The sequence below is a fragment of the Netta rufina genome (genome assembly GCF_964035555.1).
Source record: "Netta rufina genome assembly, chromosome: 18".
NCBI classification, from domain to species: domain Eukaryota; kingdom Metazoa; phylum Chordata; class Aves; order Anseriformes; family Anatidae; genus Netta; species Netta rufina.
This window is the reverse complement of record NC_140142.1, coordinates 8,775,091-8,790,541: the sequence shown is the minus strand read 5'-3', so window position 1 is coordinate 8,790,541 and position 15,451 is coordinate 8,775,091. Positions and strand designations below refer to the sequence as shown.

General features: G+C 50.4%; 1 protein-coding gene across 1 annotated transcript; it reads right to left on the bottom strand.

The window, feature by feature from the left end:
* Nucleotides 1-5,264: 5,264 nt before the first annotated feature.
* On the bottom strand, nucleotides 5,265-6,221 carry LOC311216383 (olfactory receptor 14C36-like; the record flags this gene model as incomplete). The annotated part of the gene is made up of 1 exon (XM_084297926.1): nucleotides 5,265-6,221. The coding sequence occupies one exon, from the start codon at nucleotides 6,219-6,221 to the stop codon at nucleotides 5,265-5,267; it is 957 nt and encodes a 318-aa protein (XP_084154052.1).
* Between the last annotated feature and the right edge of the window lie 9,230 nt (nucleotides 6,222-15,451).

Here is a 15,451-nt window from a genome sequence, read left to right as displayed (position 1 = left end):
CTCATTGCCATAAAACATTCCTCTGCAAAAGTTGCATGCAGATTTCAAGAAGGTCCACGAGATGAGCTGGGGAGCTAAAGCTTGCTTAGTATTACTTTGGTTGAGGAGTCTTTTCCAGAGCATGTCCTCGTGGATCTCATTGCTTGGAGTATTGATAAGAAAGTGACTGAAAGTGAGGGTAGACCATACCTGACCACCTGCAATATTTCCTAGGATGAAATGACCACATCTCTGAGTGAAAGGAGAGGAGTGGGTCTCATTTACCTGGATTCAATACAATCCCCCACAGTATTCCCTTTTCCAATAATAACAGTGTTGGAGGGATAGGCCAATTGAAACGCCATGATGTCCAACAAGGACAAAACCCCATTTCTGCTTCTGAGGTGGACAACTGCCCTACTGTGACACAGGCTAGGGGCTGTCTAGATTTATAGAATAGAATTTAAGTGGATCAAAACAAATTGAGCCAAATGGAACAGAATAGTTCAGTTTGAAGAGACCTTCAAAGGGTATCTGGTACAAGTGACCAATCTCTTGAGGGCTAACCCGGAAGTCAGAGACTGTATATGAGAGCATTGTCTAAATGCCTCTCTGACACTGACAGGCCTGAGGCATCAACCAGGTCTCTAGGAAGCCTGTTCCTGTGTTTGACCACCCTCACAGAAGTGAAAGGTTTCTTATCTCCAGTGTGAACCTCTCCTTGTGTAGCTTTGTTGTTATTCTGTCGCGTTAAGGGGTGTAGCTGATTAACCGTTACGGGCCCGGTCAGGTTCAGGGTACTGAACCAGTCGGACATTCACCAAAAACACATTAACCGCCTGGGGGTCCAGTCAGACATTCACCATCAACGCATTAACGGCCTGGGGGTCCATTCAGGCATTCACCAAAAATGCATTAACCGCCTGGGGGTCCGTTCGGACATTCAACAAAAATGCATTAACCGCCTGGGGGTCTGGTTAGATTCAGAACACTGAACTATCACGGATAACCACCCTCACCCTCGTTGCACTTAATGAGAGTTATCACAATGCAATCAAGTATGGTTTATTACAGCAACAGATAATCAGGTTCTTTTGGATTGCCGGCGATAGTGACTGTCTGCAAAAGCAAGCTAGTATGCGTAAAATACATAGGGGTTGTAGGTGTTATAGATGTTACAGATGTTATAGGTGTTGCAGATGTTACAGATGTTACAGGTGTTATAGATGTTATAGATGTTACAGATATTATAGATGTTATAGGTGTTGCAGGTGTTACAGATATTACAGGTGCGCAGCCTAGAAATAAACGCGTTAAAAGGATCAAAGACTCTATAGAGGTTTATAAGCAAGTATTCAGATCTCACCCAAAGGCGTCCCAATGGGGGGGAAGAGAGGCTCAGCCCGTCGACTGATCCCAGGAGTCAGGAGGTCCTAAGGATGTTGTCCTTGGGATGGTATCTCCCCTGACGGTGGTATCTTCCCTAACATCCCCTGTCTCTTGGGCCAATTTATATTATTTTCTATGTTTTAGGTGGAGCTTGAGTGGCTCTAGTCAAGCATATCTTAGTTATGATTGGTGTAAAGTTTTCCCGTCTCCGTTTAAAGTAATAGGCTCCGAGAAATTCAGAGCGCATGCTCAGTGAGGGATGGTCGCACCTTGGAGGCGGGTAGCTTTTGGGATGGAGGTGTGTTTTGGTATTATAATGATATTATAATGAGCAAAAAGTACACTAGGGTACAGCATTTGTCAAAACATGACAGGTCTTTGGCTTAGGGTGGCAAAAAGTGCAGCTTTGTGCACAAGAACAATCGAGGCCCCACCTGATTACAGAGCCTAGCTGTGGTGTCTCCACTCCACTCTACGCTCCGTGCTGTTCCTTGGAGCTAGCACACCAAGTTTCCCCAGCACGACAGCATCTAAGGTTGGGAGCCTAGGGAACGCTCAGGTAATGCAGTTATGCCCTACCCTGAAAGCCTCTTCAATGCTGTACCTTTTCCTTAAAAATGTGAATGTTAGTTTTATTTTCCTAGTTACTTCAGGCATTTACACCACACATTCCCACACATTCTGTCAGTTACCAGGGAGAAAAGATTGTCACCTCCCTCTCCACTTCTCCTTCTCTGGAAGTTGTCAAGAGTAATGAGGTCACCCCTCAGCCTTCTTTTCTCCAGACTAGACAACCCAAGTGTCCTCAGGCTCTCCTCACAGGACATGCCTTCCAGCCCACCTTTGCTGTCCTCCTCTGGATGCTTTCAGCTCCACATCTTTCTTCTATTGTGAACACCAGAATTGCATACATGATTTAAGGGGAGGCTGCACCAATGCTCAATATAGCTGAAAACTCACCTCTTTTGACCATCTGTCTGTGCTGTGCTTAATGCATCCCAAGATGGTTTTTGCCCTCTTGTCTGCCAGGGCACCCTGCTGGCTGATGTTGAGCCTGCTGTCAAGCAGCACCTTGAGAGCCCTTTCTGCTGAGCTGCTCTCTAGCCACTTGTCTCCCAGTCTGTGCTGGACCTGTGTCCAGCATTACTCTGTAATCATCTGAGGTGATCAGCTCCAGGCAGTCACTTTCTCCAGAGCAGTGGCAGATCACAGCCTACAAGGGTTTCCTGAGCAAGGACAGTACCAGGGGAGTGCAGAGACCTGCCTAGAGCTTGCAGCTCTCACCAGAGTGGCTGACAAAGCATGGGCATTGATGGCAACCAACCCCCACCCCCACGAGTGCCAGTGACCAGGAGCATGGCCAACAATGTGGGGAAACGGAGTGGGTCTGGTTGGTGCTGTTGTTGGTGCAGCCATTGGCCCAGGAGGTGCACGGAGGGCACCCAGTGAGGGAGGGCCATTCAGCAAAGGGTGGGAGGCACCAGGTACACCTGCACCCCACACCCAGGCCTGCACAGCCTGAGGGCATGCACCCCACTGATCCTCAAGGCAGAACAGTAGCCACTCATCTCTGGGCAGAGGCTGCAGCTCCAGCTGGGCCACCAGCACCATCTGCCCCAGCGGTGGCTGATGCCTGCACCCAGACAGAGCTGCCGAGGAGTGAGGCTGCCGTGCAGACCTCAGGCTGCTGGAAGTGCCCAGGCCTTTCCCCTGGGGCAGGGGCAGGCAGTAGAATTGCCTGCCAAAGGTGCGCCCAGTTGGAGGACCTCCTGCAGCAGGGGGCCGAGCTGCAGGAGGCAGGGAGAAGGCTGCATAGCAGCAAGGAGGCTGATGAGGAGTTGGAAGGCTGGATCCTGCAGTCTGCAGGGCACCCACAGCCCACAGCCAAATAACCCAAAACTCCCTCGCTGCACTCACAGAAGGGAGGGGGGCCAATATCGCCAGAGGATGGAACGTGGCAACGACAAGGGAAGAAGAGTCTTCCCCCAAAGCCTGAGGTGCCCTTACAGAAAACGTCACCTCTCTATTGATGGAAAAGGAAAGACCTGTGGCAGGGGGTTGGAGCTGGGTTAGACACACCAGTCTGTTCCCCACATAATGGTTAGGGCAATCCCAAGCACAAACACAGGCCAGAAAGAATGGATTGAGAGTAGCCCTGATGAGAAGGACCTGAGGGTGCTGGTTGAAGAGAAGCTCAACATGAGTCAGGAATGTCCACTTGCAGCCCCAAAAGCCTACAGTATCCTGGGCTGCATCTAAAGCAGAGTGACCAGCAGGTTGAGGGAGGTGATTCTTCCTCTCTTCTCTGCTCTTGTGAGAACCCACCTGGAGTTCTGCATCCAGCTCCGGGGCCCCAGCACAACAGACACATAAGATTTTGGACATAGGACTTAGAGAGTGGGACCATAGCAGAGCCACAGCAATAATCAGTGGAGTGGAACACCTCTCCTGTGAAGGCAGGCTGAGTCAGCTGGGTTCGTTGAGCCTAGAGAAGAGAAGACTCTGGGGGGAATCTTTTTCTTGCCTTCCAGTACTTAAAGGGAATTTACAAGTAACATGGGGAGCGACTTTTTCCAACTCCAACCAATTTGTGATTCAGTCATTCTGGAATGTCTTGCAATGTCTCTGAGAACTTTTCTGTAGTATCATTGCACCAGCTGTACTCCAGGTTCCCAAGGGCAGAGACTCATTTTGAGAATGACACCACTCACTGTGTAACCTTGAGGAGCAGGGATTACAAACAGCGGTGAGGCCTCAAAACACAGCATTGTCATGCACTCTAACTCCACAGTCTAGCCCTTTCTTCCCTGAGTCAGAAGGGACCTCTGGAGGTGTTCACTACCATAATCTTCTCTGAGCAGTTATAGCTTTACGGTAGATCAGGTTAGTCAGTGCTTTCTGCAGCTGGGTATTGAAATGTCTGAGCCCATGACCCAGTGCTGATCCTCAGTAGCTGTTCCACCATTACAGACGCTGATGCCAGCAGGAAGATGGAGCTGGTCAAATTTCAAAGATTAGCTCCCCTTGGGTAGTGGGGAATGGCCATCCCCACACTCCCCACAAGTGGTCCCCAAGCTGCTGCTGCTGCTGCACACAACAACCAGGCTGTGGTTCTGTACCAGACAGAGGTACTTTACGAAGGGAGAAATGAATCACTCCACAGCTTCCCTCTCCTCTGCCTGCTGGGTGCCCACTCTCTTCCCTGAGATTGAGGAGTCACAGGTTCCCTGAAATACCTGGCTTTAGTTCTTTCACTGTGGCTGAGCTCACAGTGGGAGATCTCTCACTTTCAGAGGGGCTGCAGTCACTGCTCACACCAGGCTCCTGTGTCCCTGGAGGTATCCTGGGCTCTGCAGGCAGCTCCAGATTCCCCTCCTGAAGGACATCACCTATGGATCACATGTGGGAATGGCCCTGGCTCTGTAACGCAGTGACCATTCGCTGCCTCTGCTGTCAGCAGACACCCATGGGTGAGTGTTAAATCTAGTCCTTGGTCTCTGACAGGTCACAATGCAAAAATGAGCTATTCCCTCCTGAACTGAAGCAGGTACAGATCCTTGTGGGGAGCAATTCTTTGGGCCTATTCTTGACACATTTTTGGGGGGAAGGAAGTCCCAGCCTTCAGGCATTGCACTGGGGTAATTCCATTTTATTACTGAGATGTCATGAGAGAGTCTTCACTGACTCACAGTGTTAGGTGCACATCTATACGGCCTACTAATGGGTCAGTATAAGCTTGTTCATTCACAGCAGTGGGGGGAATCCAAATATTTATGTACAAATGCAAGGAACAGAAGCAGTAATAATAACACAACCCCCTAAAAAAATAATAATTAATAATAATAATAATGAGTACAAAGACAACACAAGCTTGGAAGGGGATGTACTTGTATTCATTATTGGACAGTGAAGGGATCTTTATAAGTACTGGAAAACATTCCCCAAATCTGTCTCCTAACTGCACACTTGAGCTCCTTGTTTTGCATGCTGTAGATGAGGGGGTTCAGAGCTGGGGGCACCACGGAGTACAGAACGGCCAGCAAAAGGTTGAGGAATGGAGAAGAGATGGAGGGGGGCTTCAGGTAGGCAAATATGCCAGTGCTGATGAACAGGGAGACCACAGCCAGGTGAGGGAGGCATGTGGAAAAGGCTTTGTGCCGGCCCTGCTGCAAGGGGATCCTCAGCACAGCCTTGAAGATCTGCACATAAGACAGCACAAGGAAAACAAAACACCCAGATAATAAACAGGCACTAACCACAAGAAGCCCAGCTTCTCTGAGGTACGCATCTGAGCAGGAGAGCTTGAGGATCTGGGGAAGTTCACAGAAGAACTGGCCTAGGGCATTGCCTTGGCAAAGGGGAAGGGAAAATGTATTGGCAGTGTGCAGCACAGCATAGAGAAAAGTACTGCCCCAGAGAACTGCTACCATGTTGATACAAGTACTGTTGGCCATTATTGTGCCATAGTGCAGGGGTTTGCAGATGGCAACGTAGCGGTCATAGGCCATGATGATGAGAAGATAAAACTCTGCTGAGACAAAGAGAATAAAGAAAAAGACCTGGGTAGCACAGCCTGCATAGGAAATGGTCGTGGTATCCCACAGGGAATTGGCCATGGCTTCGGGAACAGTGGTGGTAATAGTGCCCAGGTCAATGAGAGAGAGGTTGAGGAGGAAGAAGTACATGGGGGTGTGGAGGCGGTGGTCGCAGGCTATGGCTGTGAGGATGAGGCCGTTGCCCAGGAGGGCAGCAAGGTAGATGCCCAGGAAGAGCGCGAAGTGCAGGAGCTGCAGCTCGCGTGTGTCTGCGAATGGCAGGAGGAGGAACTCTGTGGGGAAGGTGCTGTTGGACATTTGCTGTCCTCTCAAGGCAGGGTTGGCTATCCATGGAGGAAAAAAAGAGGGACAAGTTAGAGAGATTTCTCAGCAAAATTCGGACATTCTCCCACAGAAATTACCCTTCCATGAGTTGAATGAGGAATGAGTCAGCTCATCTCCAACCCTCCCAACTGGATGACAGCATGTCTGACAGTTTAAAAATTAAACTTGGGCACCTTGTTCCCAAAAAGATGCCCTCAGGGCAGGGCCCAGCATTCCATGTCAGAACAGAAGCTTACACCCACCTGCACCCCTGACAAAGAGATTAAGAGACCTCCACACAGGTGGACAAATAAGAAAGAATACCACAATGCTCCACACAGCCGACATAGAGAAAGGGAGATGGGCATGCAGGGAAGCCTTCACATTACTAAGCTTGCCATCCACCTTTGGAAGTGACACTGAAGGGCAGGTACTCTTAGCATCATTGTTGTGTATCACCTCTCAAGACACAGGCTTCTCTCTTATTCTGGAGGTCCAGCTGAGGAAGAGCTGGCTCATGCCCTAAAGCCCCTGAGGGCAGAGGCTGTGCTGGGTGTCAGAGGAGAGCAGGGGGTTGCTGCAGAGAAGGCGCCTGCACTGCAGGCCTGGCAGGGAGTACCTGAATCCCCCCTCCCTTGGTGTTTCAGGCAGCAGCTCCTTCTTCCATCCCTGCCCAGGTCTCTACTTCCTAGAGTTGTCCCTGCTGGCAGCTGCTTCTCTCTCCCCACTTCTCCTCCCTGCCATGGCTCACAGACAACATTCCACCCGCTGTGTGCTCAACTCTGTCTTGCAGACACTGCCTGTTCCTGTATAATTTTCAGGGATATCTCCATGTGTTCAGTGGCTAAGGAGTAGCGTGTACCTATCAAGAGCTAAGAAGAACTGGGCTCTCAGGGTCTTCATCAAAATGTAAAAATACATTTCTATCTCCCACTGCCACCCAGGAAAACAAGAGGAGAGAAGTCGAAATGCAAACACCTTCTCTTCAATAATTCCTTGCTCTGATCTTCCTCCTGAAGTGTCTCCTCCAAAATACCCTCAGGGTGCTCTGGAGCCTGAACCATTGAGAAGCATCTGGACAGGAGGAGAGTCCTGCTGACTTATGGGGTTCCTCATAGACCTACAGATCTCTTTTCAGTGTAATGATTCAGGGGCATCTGTCACTGATACAAACCTGACAACTTCCTAATGATCCCCCTGACTGCTCTTCAGGGAAGGAAAGTTAAAGCACAGACTCCAAAGAGTATCTTCCTTTCAGGTAGTCCCTGCCTTGGTTTTCACTATCAAGAATATCCCTAAAGATGCAGTGGGGGTTCTGTGCACCTGTGAGCTGCCCATCCCAGGCAGCAAGCTCTGGGCACCAGAAGGACCCTGACCTTCCCTGTCCTGCCAGGGGGCTCCTAACACCCACAGCTTCTCCCTGCAGCACCCTGGGCAGCTCCCCAGGCAGGCTGAGTGCTGAGCCTGGCAGGCGGCAGAGGCCCTTCCCCAGCACACAGTCCCTGGGGCACAGCAGGGACCCTGCTCTGCATCACAGCCCTGGCCACCCTTGACTTCACCCTGTCTGCACAGACTGCAGCTGGTCCTGTGAGAAGGAAACCTCATCTCTGACAGCTTTGGAAGGTAATCTCTGCTTGTCATTCTTCTCTACAGTAGAGGAAGTATAGAGTCCTCCTGAAAGATCCCATAGGTTGTGGGATTTGCCATCAAATCTGGAGATGGCAACAGGAACAACAGCTGTGCTGCCCTGCAGCCACAGACTTACCCTGTTCAGGGCTCTGAAGATTTCCCCTACTGTGAGCTCTCAGCATCCCCCCTCCACACTGCCTTTAACATCTCCCTCCCTTCTCTCAGCCACCTTTGTCCCCTGCAGGCAGTGCCCCCAGCCCTGCTGTGCTGTGCAGAGGAGCTGCTCCTGGGCAGAGCTGTCTCTCTGCAGCGCTGTCCGCTTGCCAGGAGCTCCCCTTGGGCCCAGGAGCCCGGCCCAGTTCAGCAGAAGAGCTCCAGCCCTAGGCTTTGCTGCCTCTTTACTTCTTGTCTCCCTTGAGATGTCCCTGGGGCTCCAGGGCTGACACCTCCTGCAAGGCAACACTCACTTTTCCAGAACATACTTTGAAGTCAACTGAAATAACGAAGTCATCTGAAATAATTACCAAATATCCCTTTGAAACAGCAGAGAGAGGCTGAGTTCAGAATTACGGTTAGTCCCAACAGAGTTTTACTGTCACTGAGAGGTGCAAATGTTCCCTCTGGAAAACTCTGTTCATGGCCAATAACAAATAGGACACACAGGCAGGGATGGGGAAGGGTTAGGTACCCTTGTGCATTGCATTCATCCATCTGAGGCATCTCATTCTGAGCTGGAAACCCTTTGATCCATGTGATAATCCTTTTGAGATGCTCCCATCACACTATCCACAAACCCACGGGAGCTTGTTCAGTTAGTTCAGTTCAGTGTGGCCTCTATGTGAGTGAGCAGCCGGAGTGCATGGAGCTCTGCCTGGGGATGAGTGAGGATCTGACAGTGAGCTGATGGGTCAGGAGAAAGGGAGGGTAGGAACAGGGGACATTATAGTGGGAGTCTGCTGCAGGCCACCTGATCAGGAAGACCGGCAGGTGAGGCCCTCTATAAACAGATAGAAGCAGCCTCACATTCAAAAGCCCTAATCTTCAGGGGGGACTTCAACCACCCTGGTATCTGTTGGAGGGACAGCACAGCAGGGCACACTCAATCCAGGAAGGTCCTGTTATGCATTAATGATACCTTAGTCCTCCCATTGATAGCAGAGAGAAGTGCTATGCTGGACCTCTTTCTCAGCAACAAGGAGGGGCTGGTGGGGAATGTGAAGCTCAAGGGCAGCCTGGGCTGCAGTGGCCATGAAATGGTGCAGTTTAGGATGCTAAGTGCAGCAAGGAGGGCGCACAGAAGTCTCACTACCCTGGACTTCAGGAGAGCAGACTTTGGCCTCTTGGGGCATTTCCTTTGTAGAGTCCCATGGGACAAAGCCCTTCAGGAAAGAGCGGCCCAAGGAAGCTGCTTAGTCTTCATGGATCACCTCTTCCAAGCTGTGGTGGTTTTACTTGGGTGGGCAGCTGAGCTCCAACACAACCACTCTATCACTCCCCCTTCCTCAGAAGGAAAGGGGGAGAAAATGCAATGCAAAGGGCTCAAAGGTTGAGAGAAGGACAGGAAGACTGCTCAAAAACTATTGTGATGGGCAAAACAGGCTCATTGTAGGGAGATAGATTGTAAATTTTTTTGCCTATTACTAGCAAGCTAACGAGGTTAGAAACAAAGTAAAGAAAGCCCAGAACACTTTCCCCCATCTACCATCTTCCACCTCCTCCTCCCGAGCAGCACAGGGGAACAGGGGAAGGGGGTCTGTGGTCAATCTATAGCACTTTGTTTCTGATCTTCTTGGTCACTCTCTTCCCCTGCTCCAACGTGGGGTCCCTCCCATGGGATCACATCTTTCCCAAACTGATCCGGTGTGGGCTTCCCACAGGCAGCAACTCTTCAAGAACTGCTCCAGATATGGGTCCGTACCACGGGGTCCATCCCTCAGGAGCACACTGCTCCAACCTGGGTCCCCCACGGGCAGCAGCTCCTGCCAGGTCACCCGCTCCTGAGTAGGCTCCTCTCCATGGGCTACAGCTCTGGCCCAGAATCTACTCTAGTGGGGTTCCTCCACAGGCTGCAGCCTTCTTCAGTGCAGGTCCACCTGCTCCACCACGGTCTCCTTCATGGCCATTTCTCTAAGGAGGGAGTTGGTGCAAGGGATCTACGAGGTGCAACTGCAGACTTCTGTGGAGAAGTCTGATGTCAGGAGAAGTGATGCAAATCCTGGTGGGGCAATGACAGAAATAGTGGAGTTGGAAGGTGAGGAGCAAAGTTGTCCATAAAGGGTCAGACTTCTCCTACCTGTCCAGACCTCCTTAAGAGACACTCAGGGCTTGCTGTGTCTTAATAAACCCCAAAGTATAGCTTCTGCAAAGTCCAACAACTTCAGCTCCTGAAAGGCGACTGATGAGTTAATTAGAGGTCATGATTACAGGCTGGCCAAGGCACTTTGGAGGTGGCTCTGAGGCTGAGAGAATGCTGGCTTTGGTTCATCGAGCACAAAGACCAAACCCTGATGCCGGCTCTGGGCAGAGAGGTCCTGTCCCTCATGTGAGGTTCCAGGCTCTTCCTCAGACAGTGGGATGTGGGGTATGCAGTGACAAGTGAAAGACAATGGTGTGATACCTCCTAGCCTCTGTCAGGAGGTGCAAAGAGGTGACGAGCCTCCATTGCTAATAGGACAACATGTCTCCTCCTAGGCCTTGGTGGCAGAGAAACCTGCAATAGGCAAGGGGACAAGACCTTGGTTTTCCTGGTTAAGTCTACTCTTGCCAGTGTCCTTGTCCATCTCCACCACTGGCTGTCCTGTGCTGTTCCACACCCATCCCAGTTTCCATGCAGGCTGAAAACATGCATCTTGTTTTCCTACTCTGCTCTCAGCTTAGCATTTCTGTGCCTTCACTGATGATTCATGTACCCTCTCCAGCTGTGCCCTGAAACACAAAGCTATGGACGGAGAACAGATTCCCTCCAGGTGACCTCTGACACTAAAGCATTAGCCTTTCAGTGATGTATCTTCCCTCTCATGCCCTGTTTCCATCATCCAAGCCTCAATTTCTAGCAAGTTTTCTCTCACCGTGATCAGGGTAAGTTTTCTGTGACGAAGGGAAGTTCCAGCATCTCAGAAACCATCCTTCACACAGGCATCCCAACCTATCAGCTTTCCTGTGGCCAGTCAGCTGACCAGACAAAAGGAACCTCTCCATGATATTCCAAGCAATATAGCCTTCGTGCTGGCTTTTCAGCTTCTCAGATAGACACAACCAAGCCACATACCTGCTCCCAGTCCCTTGCCCAGCCATGCTCCTGCTGATGGCCTATCAGCTCCAGAGGCAAAAGTGACCTCAGAGTCACCTCCACAGCCAGACACTTCGCTTTCATTATTAAAGTCCAGAAATGAGGGATTTGAGGATTAGGTGTTCAGGTTAAGGTCTAGGGATTACACCTTGCGTTCCAGGTTAGGGATTGGGCAGAGACTTAGGGGGAGGCTTTGGTGTTCTGCTTTGTCAACCCATTCAGTGTTTAGGTTATGAGGTGGATTTTTGGTTATGGTTTTATTTCTGCCTGGGTGAGGGCTAGGGTTAAGGCAATTTAATGCTAGGAATTAAGGGCTGTGGATTACAGTGAGCAATGGGGTAAAAGACAGTAAGTGGTAATGTCTAAGTGGTTATGGTCTTTGTCTTCAGGGTAAGGTTCGAGATTGGTGATTACTACAGAGGATTCATTTCAGGATGAGAGATAGTGCTTAAGGGTAGGCCTAGGGTTTACAGTTACTTGTTAGAAATATTGTTAGGATCTAACATGAATTTATTCCCACTAAGTGTTGCAGCAGCAGTAGCCTTACCTTAACCCCTCTCTCTTCTTCAGAATCTTTCCTTTCTCTTAGCCAAGTCCCTCTTACCTCCCCCAAATCTCTCACCTTTATTCTCCCAGCATTTCCCTGGCCTCCCCAAAGGACTTGCCCCATTGGGGGCAGCTTTCTGAAGGCCTTTATGACCTCAGAGGCTCTGCCTCCCTGCTGTTGGCCAGCCAGGGGTTGGGACACAAGTGACCTCACAGTCAGCATCCACAGGGCTACAAGGAGCTGTTGTGCTCAGGAGGCCTCTTCCTCTTCACCCAGGAGCAGTGGGTGCAGGGGATGCCCTGCACAATCCCTCAGGTACTCTGCCTGCCAACCAGCTCATGCTTCAGAAGGCCTCCCACACATCCAGACTTATGTTTCCACATGCAGCCTTTAGATGACAAGGGCCCAGCCGGGCCCCTGCTCTAGTGGTCCTCCCTGACACTTGCAGGAGGCCAACCCAGCTCAGCCTCCCCAGCTCTCCACACCTCCCTGTCCTCTCCCCAGCCCAGTCCAGTAAATTCTTTTCTAAAAAGTTAGTAAGTTATTGTATTCTCCTAACTCCCTCTCTCACTTCAGTTTGTTTCAAAGTTGATTCCCCTGGAGGCCCAGGGACTTCTCAAGAACTCCCTGTGCTGATGAGCTGGGCTCCTGGGCTCCTGGGCCCAAGGGGAGCTCCTGGCAAGCGGACAGCGCTGCAGAGAGACAGCTCTGCCCAGGAGCAGATCCTCTGCACAGCACAGCAGGGCTGGGGGCACTGCCTGCAGGGGACAAGGGCGGCTGAGAGAAGGGAGGGAGATGTTAAAAGCAGTGTGGAGGGGGGATGCTGAGAGCTGACTGCAGAAGAAATCTTCAGAGCCCTGAACAGGGTAAGTCTGTGGCTGCAGGGCAACGCAACTGCTGTTCCTGTTGCCATCTCCAGATTTGCTGGCAAATCCCACAACCTATGGGATCTTTCATGAGGAGTCTCAGAGCTTCTTTGGATAAGAAGGGAATGACACGGTCCAGAGCAGGGATGTGGTGGTTTTACCGTGCTGGGCAGCTAAACACCACAACCACTCTCTCACTCAGAATCACAGGATTTCTAGGTTGGAAGAGACCTCAAGATCGTCGAGTCCAACCTCTGACCTAACACTAACAAGTCCTGCACTATACCATATCCCTAAGCTCTACATCTAAATGTCTTTTAAAGACTTCCAGGGATGGTGACTCTACCACCTCCCTGGGCAGCCCATTCCAATGTCTAACAATCCTTTTGGTAAAGAAGTTTTTCCTAATGGCCAACCTAAAACTCCCCTGGTGCAACTTTAGCCTATTCCTCCTCATGCTGTCACCAGCCACGTGGGAGAACAGACCAACCCCCACCTCGCTACAGCCTCCTTTAAGGTATCTGTAGAGAGTGATAAGGTCACCCCTGAGCCTCCTTTACTCCAGGCTGAATAAGCCCAGCTCCCTCAGCCGCTCCTCATAGGACTTGTTCTCCAGGCCCCTCACCAGCTTCGTCGCCCTTCTCTGGACTCGCTCAAGCACCTCGATGTCCTTCCTGTAGCGAGAGGCCCAAAACTGAACACAGTACTCAAGGTGCAGCCTCACCAGAGCCGAGTACAGGGGGACGATCACCTCCCTAGCCCTGCTGGTCACGCTGCTTTGATACCAGCCAGGATGCTGTTGGCCTTCTTGGCCACCTGAGCACACTGCTGGCTCATATTCAGCCAACTATTCTCCAATACTCCCAGGTCCTTCTCTGCCTGGCAGCTCTCCAACCACTCATCTCCCAGCCTGTAGCTCTGCTTGGGGTTGTTGCGCCCCAGGTGCAGGACCCGGCACTTGGCCTTGTTTAACTTAATACAGTTGGCCTCAGCCCGTCGGTGCAGCCTATCCAGATCCTCCTGCAGAGCCTTCCTACCCTCGAGCAGATCGACACACACACCTAACTTGGTGTCATCTGCAAACTTACTGAGGGTGCACTCGATGCCCTCGTCCAGATCATCGATGAAGATATTAAAGAGGACTGGCCACAGCACTGAGCACCTTAGATGAGGAAGGGGGGAAGTAAAGCAAAGAACAACTCACGGTTTGAGATAAGGATAATTTAATTAAAGGGAAATAATAATAATAATTAAAGAAAGATTATTTTGAACTAAACAATTTAACTAAAGGGAAATAAAAAGGTAAAGAGGAAAAGGGAGGGGGAAAGGGAGAAAAAAAAAAAAAAGGAGGAAAACAAACAAATAAAACAAATGAAGGCTATGTGGAAGTGCAGAGGAAAGAAATTACTCTCTACTTCCCACAAATGAGCGATGATTGACCACGTCCTTGAAGCAGGGCCTCAACACACGTAGCCGGTGTTCGGGAGGAGGACCGACATTTTCCCAACGAGAGCCCACCCCTCCCCTCTTCTTCCTGTTTCCACCTTTTATTGCTGAGTGTGACATCACATGGTATGGAATATCCCTTTGGTTGGTTTAGGTCAGCTGCCCTAGTGATGTTTCTCTTCTCACTTTTTGCCCACCCCCTAGGAGGGTTAGAGAGAGTCCCAATGCTGTGCCAGCACTGCTCAGCAGTAGACACAACACAGGTGTGATAACACTGCTGTTCCAGCTACAAGTGCAGAGTACGGCACTGTATAGGCTGCTGCAGGAAATGTTAACATTCCAGCTGGACCCAGTACAAGGGATTACTTTCCAAAGCTGTCACAGGGACAGGGGATGATGGTTTCTTCTTGTGGTGACAACTGCAGGCTGTGCAGGCAGGGTGCAAGCAGGGTGTACCCTCAGCAAGTTTGCAGATGACACCAAGCTGAGTGTTGCAGTTGATACCATAGAAGGAAGGGATGGCATCCAAAGGAGCTGGACAAGGTTGAGATTTGGGACAACGTGAACCTAATAAGTATAACAAGCTATCTATAAGTATCTTAAAGGAGGCTGTAGCGAGGTGGACATTCTCTCATGTGCCTGGTGACAGGACGAGGGGCAATGGGCTAAAGTTGCGCCAGGGGTGTTTTAGGTTGGGTATTAGGAAGAACTTCTTTACCGAAAGGATTGTTAGGCATTGGAATGGGCTGCCCATGGAAGTGTTGGAGTCACCATTCCTGGAGGTCTTTAAAAGTCATTCAGATGTAGAGCTTAGTGATATGGTTTAGTGGAGGACTTGTTAGTGTTAGGTCAGAGGTTGGACTAGGTGATCTTGGAGGTCTCTTCCAACTTAGATGATTCTGTGATTCTGTAATGAGATTCAACAAGTCCAAGTACAAGGTGCTTCACCTAGGCCAGGGCAATGGTGGACATGAGTACACACTGGGTGAAGGACTCATAGAGAGCAGCCCTGCAGAGAAGGACTTGGTGGTTCTGGTGGACAAAAAGCTTGTCATGAGCCAGCAGTGTGAGCTTGCAGCCCAGAAGTCCAACAGCATCCTGGGCTGCATCAAAAGAGGACTGGCCATCAGGTCAAGGGTGGTGATAGTCCTTCTCTACTCTGCTCTTGTCAGGCAATGGACCTTGGAATACTGTGTCCAGGCCTGGATCCCCCAGAACAGGAAGGATATTGATCTATTAAAACTGGTCCCGAGGGGTGCCACAAAAATAATCAAGGGCTTGGAGCACCCCTCCTCCGAAGGAAGGCTGAGAGATATCGGGCTGTTCTGCCTGCAGAAGAGAAGGCTAAGGGGTCACCTCATTGTGGCCTTTCAGTACTTAAAGGGAGCTTATTAAAAAAAAAAAAAAAAAAAAAAAAAAAAAAAGATGGAGAGCAACTCTTTGCTCA